Source organism: Neoarius graeffei, chromosome 18, assembly GCF_027579695.1.
Source record: "Neoarius graeffei isolate fNeoGra1 chromosome 18, fNeoGra1.pri, whole genome shotgun sequence".
NCBI classification, from domain to species: Eukaryota; Metazoa; Chordata; class Actinopteri; order Siluriformes; family Ariidae; genus Neoarius; species Neoarius graeffei.
In genome coordinates, this window is record NC_083586.1 from 21385231 (window position 1) to 21394292 (window position 9062).

Below are 9062 nucleotides of genomic sequence, written 5' to 3' on the forward strand. Positions count from 1 at the left end.
ACACATGCCACACCTCTAGGGGCGCTGTAAGACGGTCCCTTCGGAGACACCAGAACAATAGAAGAAGTAAGGACGCATGCGCATAAACTATTATGCGCGAGACTTCATATTAGCCACAAAGTCAGGAAAATCTGTTCGTAAAATTACATTATAATGACCAAATACAATGAAAGGTATTTTTCCAGTCTCACCTGTGAAAGGTAATCCCATGTGATCTCGTTTGGACGGCAAACCTGTTGGTACAGTTAAACGCAGCTAATCTTTATTCTCCGCTTTGACCTCTCCAATATGGCGGCGAGGATGACGTATGATTCTACGCGGAAGGCGGCGTCTTTAATGGTCCGGAATAAATTGAATGCTACACGTTGATGGATTAATTTGTTGTTTCTCACCTGTGAAAGGTAATCCCATGTGATCTCGTTTGGACGGTAAACCTGTTGGTACAGTTAAACGCAGCACATGAATCTTTATTCTCCACTTTGACCTATCCAATATGGCGGCGAGGATGACGTATGATTCTACGTGGAAGGCGGCGTCTTTAATGGTCCGGAATAAATTGAATGCTACACGTTGATGGATTAATTTGCTCTTCTACGCCCTTTTTGAGGAATGTATTGTAGGACTAAAACCAACATCTGAAGAGGTGAGATCGCTCCTTTTTTTCCCTATTTTTGCTGGCGGGATTGACTCTGCCCTAAGGGCAGAGTCTCTCTCTCTCTCTCTCTCTCTCTCTCTCACTTTGCACCATTACACAATAAATATTCACAGTGAAAATATTTTGTAAGCGCGTTTCATGAACCAAGTTATAGGATTTGTTGACAACTCGCATCGAGTTTGTTACACTTCTACCCGGCGTGAAGCACTCACAGTCATGTGATTGTGACGTCATCGTAAACAAATCCGTTCTACTCATCCAGACGACTTCACAACGGCAACGTTGCCAGATCTTTCCACTCTGGAACCTGTTCTCAAAAAGATTGCGTTTTGGGCACCCAAAACGCCGGTGCCGTGTGGACGCCAGGCCTAAACGATAAGCAATTGTATCAGAGTCACCTGAATCCGTTGCCGTGTGGACAGGACCTGAGCCTTAAAACATCTGCTTCCCCATCAGTTCTCTGTAAAACTGCACTGTAACATCCAGACATTCTGGTTAATCAACTAAGCGAGAGTCTAAGTAAATTAGGGCAAGACACAGGATTTTGTAGTTGAAGATCTTAGCCAAGGCGGCATAGTGAGCTTTTAAAAATAGCATTTGCGACTCAAACTGAAGCAAAGTTTCTTTTTAAACATGCATGAAAATATTACATCGAAAATATATCGTCTGGAAGAAAGTAGCAGAGCTTGTCAGTGCCTCTGGTGACTGTGTGTAGCTAGTGCAGCTAGTTGGCTTTGCAAATCGGATTCAAGAACAAAGCTAGCATGAAGCCAAGCACTTAACACGTAAATCAAACAACCGATTTTTACCTTTGTGTTTAACCCTCATCCTACCATGCTATTTTACACCTTAATCTTACCATGTGGGGTCCGTTTGGACCCCAATACTTTTCTTTAAAATTAAAGCTTATAAAGACAAAATCACCAGATAAGTTTTGTTCAGAACATCTTGTATTAATAACAGCAAGACACTAAAGGGCCCAAGGCATAAAGAACACACTTAACCTTCATCCTACCAGCCAATTTTACATACACAAACTACCAGGCGGGGTCCGTATGGACCCCAGGAGGGAATACCTTGAAATCAGTGCAGTAAGAACCAATTCAATGCAGCAAACAGACATAACTTTATTGAAGAACAAAATCCACTATGGCTGAATATCAATGATGTATTATAAATGCAATAACATTGCAATAACTAGCATACATGTAGCAAATTATAGCGCCACAAAAAAATTTGCCATTATATACATGATTTTTGCAGCTCATGCAGCTGTAAAACATTCTGGATTACAACTTAGGTCTTTTCTTACAGAATTTAAAACAAAAAAGTAATTGTAAAATAATTTAGGGCTTTTGTTTTGCAGCCTGTGCTTACTGCAGCAGTGGGGTCCACACGGACCCCAAGAAGGAATGCCTTGGTAGTTTCATTATGGAACATAAAAGAAATAAAAGAAGTTAACTTTCAGTGTGCTATTCAATTATAAAATGAAAGACAGATAAACTTTACTCTGGGGTCCGGTTGGACCCCAGTAACAAATTAATTATACCTTCACAATGCAAAAAGCTGATCTTCCGGTGCTTTAGTGTTTTAATTAAGACATAAATTCTGACAAATTCATAAAATGGTGAGGCAGTATGTCACATATTTTTAAAATGGCAAACAAACATATAGGTGCGGGGTCCAGATGGACCCCACTTGGTAGGATGAAGGTTAACTCATTAGTTTTAGAAGCTGCATAAAGCGAATACTGTTTCCCATCAGAAAGCAAAACAATGCCGGACAAGCCACGCCCACAAATCACAAACTAGCTAATAATAATAATTTAAAAATAGTAACAATAATAATAAACGATGGTTTGGTGTGATGATGCGGAGTTCGTTTTACCACCCCGAAGGTGATTCTTTTCTTATAACAGCATGTCACAAAGCGTTTTATTGCTCTTACACCACAGCAAATTTACAGTGAAATATAATATTTTTTAAAAGTTATTAATGTTATAAAAACAATGTCATATTTTTATCCATTTCTTGTTGTGGAAACAATTTAGTTCCTGTTCTCTCTTACATTATTGCAGCCATAAAGAGTTACTTTATGTGAATAAAACAAACAAAAAAAATTAATACAAGAAACACAATGCAAAATCGTAAACTGTTTGTAAACCGCTTACGAATTCACTCTTAAACACAAATACAGGTGATAAAGCTATAAATCAGATGACAAAAGTATCAAAGCAAAAGATGTTTCTTATAAACCCAGCACTTACGATCGATTATACAGTACTAATGTCTCATCTCATCTCATTATCTCTAGCCGCTTTATCCTTCTACAGGGTCGCAGGCAAGCTGGAGCCTATCCCAGCTGACTACGGGCGAAAGGCGGGGTACACCCTGGACAAGTCGCCAGGTCATCACAGGGCTGACACATAGACACAGACAACCATTCACACTCACATTCACACCTACGCTCAATTTAGAGTCACCAGTTAACCTAACCTGCATGTCTTTGGACTGTGGGGGAAACCGGAGCACCCGGAGGAAACCCACGCGGACACGGGGAGAACATGCAAACTCCACACAGAAAGGCCCTCGCCGGCCACGGGGCTCGAACCCGGGACCTTCTTGCTGTGAGGCGACAGTGCTAACCACTACACCACCGTGCCGCCCCACTTAATTGTTTTCTTATGAAAATATAATGTATTATAGACGTATTAATAATTTGCATTTTCAAATACGAAATATTAAGTGGTTGCGCATTGCACAAAAATACATTTCACATAAATCACTACTAAAACTGGCACGGTAGAACAAATCTGATTGGTTGCTATGATTCTTACGTTGCACATTGTTACTCTTTCATTGCTGACGCTGTACACGCAGGCAAAGGGTTTTGAGAGTGTTGGCAGTTAGCTCGTAGTTTGCTGCTGACTGTGTGTTAGATGGCATCAAAATGGATATAAGAAAATGAATTGTGTCAAAACACACTGTGGAGTATGCAGAGCCCAGCACATCGGCCACCTCAACTGACCAAGATGACACAGGCAGGCCGGTGAAAGGATGTGAGAGTGCTGCAAATGTGAACCGTCCACCAGGTGACCTGGGTAAAGAGTGATTTTTTTAAATTATGATTTTGGCCGCCGAGCCAAGTACCTTAGACTTGCATTGACGTTTTGTTTTCATGCCGCGGAGCTATTTGTATGTATTTTAAATGTAAAGGACTTGCCTGTAGGTTTGTGTGTGTTGTTTTATGTTTGGCATCTTTCCAGTTGTAACGTGTGTCTGTGAGAAAATTGGAGGGGAGGGGTAACAGGTGGGCACGGGGGCTGATAAACCGCAACTGCCCTGGTAATATGTCACATGATTTTCCCGTACTAAAGCAACCTTCGGGGCCGTGGTTTTGCGGTTGGCGCAGTTAATTGTTTGAAACACGTTGTCAGACCGCCATCACTACTACACACTATATGAAAAATATTTGCCCCCTTGCTATTTCTAATTGCCCCCTTAGTAAACTGTTCCTGGCGCCGGGCCTGAATCAACATATAAAGACATGTTTTGGTTCATAACATAACAACCTTCTTGAAAATCCGTCTACGTTCAGACTACCTTCCCCTGCTGATCATAATTTATTTACATTCCTGAACTACTTTTCTCTCCATTTATGTTCTTTCATCTCAGCTTTGAATGCAGGCAGATAATTTGCAGTGACAATAAATCAGCTGTCGTTGTCCTTCACTTCCTGAACCGTACTGTACTGCTCACACTCATACAAGTGCCGTAGAGATACAAATAAACATGGCATCCTGAGCACCAGGGCTCTCCTGAACGTTGTGTGTGTGTGTGTTGAGGAGAGCATACGTACCGCTTCGTTGGTTCTTTTCCAGAACACTGCCATGACAAAAATGGCAGTAACAGGAGGAGCCAGATAGCTGGTCACTGATTGGATGTAAACATAAAGCTGTCCACTGTTGGCGCTCTGAAGAATCGGGATCCAAACCACGCTGATGACGACAAGGATCACCGTCACGATCCTGCGACACAACAAAAACACGGAATCATGATGGAGAGTAATCGAGCGCATTAACACCGTATAAACCTGTACAGCACCTTCTGACCAATCAGAAACAAGAATTCAACAGTACTGTGGAATTTTTTTTTTTAAATATTTTTGAAAAATATAAAATGACTCATGTTTCTGTTCCAGACTGAAGCCCACAACCTGCCGACGAGCAGTAGCTCCTTCTCACTGGCTCCTCGGCGATATTTCTTCCAGATGTCCATGGTGAAAAGAGTGCTGCTGCTGTTAAAGATGGAGGTCAGCGAGGACATCAGGGCAGCCATCATCACTGCAATCATTAAGCCTCGCAGCCCTAAAAAAAAGACACACACACACACACACACAGGCAGAGTTACTGTTAATACCCTGAAGTTGATTACATCACCACAAATTAGCAACAATTACTATTTTTTTTTTTGTTTATTAAATAATGACACGGAACATTCCTGTTGGTTACAAAATGGAAACATTTAACTTGTAGAAAAAAAAAGGATACAGGACACACACACACACACAGTACATATACAAACAACACATCTTATTACCACTAGGCATGAGCTCGATGACCAGTTTGGGAAAAGCGATGTTGGAACATCCGACCTCCGCTCCACACACCTTCATACATTCCTCAGGATCCACACAACCCACTGAATCTGGGAATTTGTGCACACACACACACACACACACACACACACACACACACACACACACACACACACACACAGATACTGTGTATATACACAATATTAGCACAGTAGGCCTCCTTTATCAGATGGATAAATAAATAGTTCAAGGTGTTTGTTAAAATCCAGTTAGTGTACTGAGTTTGTGTGAATTTCCATATGAGGAAACTCACTAACGTGAATCTCGGCTTCAAATCGGAAAACCATGGATGAGTTACTGCAGTTTGATATACTGTCAAGTTTAAACCACATCCTTATTACAGTTACACACCAATTTAACAAGTAAATCCATAAATTAAAAAGAAATAAGCATGGGTCAAAAGTAATGGCACCCTAGAAAGAAAAGAGGAGTTAGTATGTACTGTCTCTATGATGGCTGATATGCTGCAATTGCTACAGTGGATGGGCCCGAGACTGAATAGTGGGTGGGCCCGAGACTGAATAGTGGGTGGGCCGGACAAACTGAATAGTGGGTGGGCTGGACAAACTGAACAGTGGGTGGGCCCGAGACTGAACCGTTGGTGGGTTGGACAGACTGAACAGTGGGTGGGCCTGAGACTGAACAATGAGTGGGCCCGAGACTGAACAGTGGGTGGGCTTGAGACTGAACAGTGGGTAGGCCTGAGACTGAACAGTGGGTGGGCTGGGTGTGTGTGTGTGTGTGTGTGTGTGTGTGTGTGTGTGTGTGTGTGTGTGTGTGTAAACTAGGGTGGGCCTGAGGGTTAAAATAGGATGGGCAAGGGGTTTAAACAGAAAACTTAAATGCCAGAAGTCACTCAAAATGTTTTTGGAAAGCAGCCAATAAGGGAGTTTAGTAGGCCTAGTTGTTATACACACACACACACACACACACACACACACACACAGTGACAGCAGATAAAAACCACACCTGTCTGTAAATTTCAGAGGTTTACACTGCTACATTTTACAGGGGTTTTTGACATTTCCTATAGCCACACAGCCAGCCTATGGGAAGTGAAATCAAATGCTTTGAGCAGCTTTTCCTGAGCAATCATAAAGAATGGTGTCCCCGCCTTCCTCATCTCATCTCATTATCTCTAGCTGCTTTATCCTGTTCTACAGGGTCGCAGGCAAGCTGGAGCCTATCCCAGCTGACTACGGGCGAAAGGCAGGGTACACCCTGGACAAGTCGCCAGGTCATCACAGGGCTGACACATAGACACAGACAACCATTCACACTCACATTCACACCTACGCTCAATTTAGAGTCACCAGTTAACCTAACCTGCATGTCTTTGGACTGTGGGGGAAACCGGAGCACCCGGAGGAAACCCACGCGGACACGGGGAGAACATGCAAACTCCTCACAGAAAGGCCCTCGCCGGCCACGGGGCTCGAACCCGGACCTTCTTGCTGTGAGGCGACAGCGCTAACCACTACACCACCGTGCCGCCCTCCCGGCCTTCCTATCACCAGCATTTTAACACAAACCTACAAAAACGTCTACAAGTACAGAAGTAGAGTCAAACCCAGACCAGATGAGGAACTGTGGAAATGACACTCACCCAATGAAGTGTCAAAGTTACAGTACACAAGCGGATGGAGATGATGAGGTTCGCTGTTTGTTTCAGAAGAAACTGAAAAAAATCCACGTGAATTGTTTCCACTAAGATTCCTTTCAAATCTATTCAGAGAACTGTTTTAACTGGAGGTCGGGTTCATGTTTGGTTACACTGACATTAAAATTATTTTATTCTTTTAATAAATGAGAATTTTTTTTGGAATTAACATAAACTTGACCATAGTGTCACCCCAGCTACAAAAGCACTTCCAAATGGGCCCACCCTTTACTATGCTTAGTCATTTCCAGCTCTCTGTGAGCACTGCCTTTTATGGATGTTTGTAGGCATGGCTATATCAATAAATAAAACCCAACTTTTTTTAATGAAAAGTAAATAATGTTAATAATGAGTAAGTTAATAGTCATCATCTCAGATCGTCATTACACATTCACAGAAACTCTGATTCATGGAAACTATTCAGAGATGAGTGTGGGTTGTTGTTTTTTTTAAATACGATGTCTAATTAGCAGTTTTAACATTTAAATCCTTATTTTATTTACATGGACAAAGAAAAAAAAAACATGTGGCCAAATCACAAATTCCTTCCAACGTCTCCAGAACGCACACTATGTAGTGAGTGAAGGAGTGGAGTCTGTGCCCTATGAAGGGAACTTCAGCCAGAAGGAAGGAGGGGTTTGGGGCTCAACCTTGGAGTAAGGTCAGGAAACCGGATTAAAGCTCAGTCACATGTCTTGTCTTGTTAGAGAAAAGTAAAGAGAAATTAATGGTTTATTTAGCCTTCAGGTCATTTGTGGGAATTTATTCTGAACACACAACTACTTGAGAGGAAAATAAAATAAATAAATATTTTATTAAACATTCACATGGAGAGAACAGGGTTTATTTTTCTCTCTACATTTTTTCTTTAAAGTAAATGTCACACTGAGAAACTGAGACTCAGCTGCTCGAACACTATTTCAGGGATTTAAAGAAAGAAAGAATTTTTTTGTTAGAAGTGTCTCTGTCACACTTTTTTATTAATTTAAAGAAAGAAAGAAAGAAAGAAGGGAATGTTTTGCTAGAAGTGTCTCTAATATCACACTTTTTATTAATTGAAAGAAAGAAAGAAAGAAAGAAAGAAGGGAATTTTTTGTTAGAAGTGTCTGTCACTTTTTTATTAATTTAAAGAAAAAGAAAGAAAGAAAGAAAGAAAGAAAGAAAGAAAGAAAGAAGGGAAATTTTTGTTAGAAGTGTCTGTCACTTTTTTATTAATTTAAAGAAAGAAAGAAAGAAAGAAAGAAAGAAAGAAAGAAAGGAATTTTTTGTTAGAAGTGTCTGTCACTTTTTTATTAATTTAAAGAAAAAGAAAGAAAGAAAGAAAGAAAGAAAGAAAGAAGGGAATTTTTTGTTAGAAGTGTCTGTCACTTTTTTATTAATTTAAAGAAAAAGAAAGAAAGAAAGAAAGAAAGAAAGAAAGAAAGAAAGAAAGAAAGAAAGAAGGGAAATTTTTGTTAGAAGTGTCTGTCACTTTTTTATTAATTTAAAGAAAGAAAGAAAGAAAGAAAGAAAGAAAGAAAGAAAGAAAGAAAGAAAGAAGGGAATTTTTTGTTAGAAGTGTCTGTCACTTTTTTATTAATTTAAAGAAAAAGAAAGAAAGAAAGAAAGAAAGAAAGAAAGAAAGAAAGAAAGAAAGAAGGGAAATTTTTGTTAGAAGTGTCTGTCACTTTTTTATTAATTTAAAGAAAAAGAAAGAAAGAAAGAAAGAAAGAAAGAAAGAAAGAAAGAAAGAAGGGAATTTTTTGTTAGAAGTGTCTCACTTTTTTATTAATTTAAAGAAAAAGAAAGAAAGAAAGAAAGAAAGAAAGAAAGAAAGAAAGAAAGAAAGAAGGGAAATTTTTGTTAGAAGTGTCTGTCACACTTTATTAATTGAAAGAAAGAAAGAAAGAAAGAAAGAAAGAAAGAAAGAATTGGGAACAAAAACTGAACAAGTTTACTATTCCTGTTCTTCTAGCTTCCTTTTTTAATCATCATTATTATTTCTATATTATTTTCATGAAGTGTCAACTTGTAAAAAAGAAAGAAAGAAGTTTATAGTTTTTTTTTCTCAGTCTGTAAGTTGTTGCATGTGCCCAGCAGCGCGCGTGAGGA

General features: G+C 39.8%; 1 protein-coding gene across 1 annotated transcript in view; it reads right to left on the reverse strand.

The window, feature by feature from the left end:
• The window catches only part of slc5a10 (solute carrier family 5 member 10), a 107403-nt gene that overhangs the window by 27403 nt on the left and 70938 nt on the right, over positions 1-9062 (reverse strand). Inside the window, exons 9-11 of the mRNA XM_060898541.1 lie at positions 5254-5361; positions 4871-5021; positions 4514-4682 (exon numbers count right to left, since the gene is read on the reverse strand). Of these exons, the coding sequence (XP_060754524.1) occupies positions 4514-4682; positions 4871-5021; positions 5254-5361 (428 nt within the window). The remainder of the gene's footprint in view (positions 1-4513; positions 4683-4870; positions 5022-5253; positions 5362-9062) is intronic.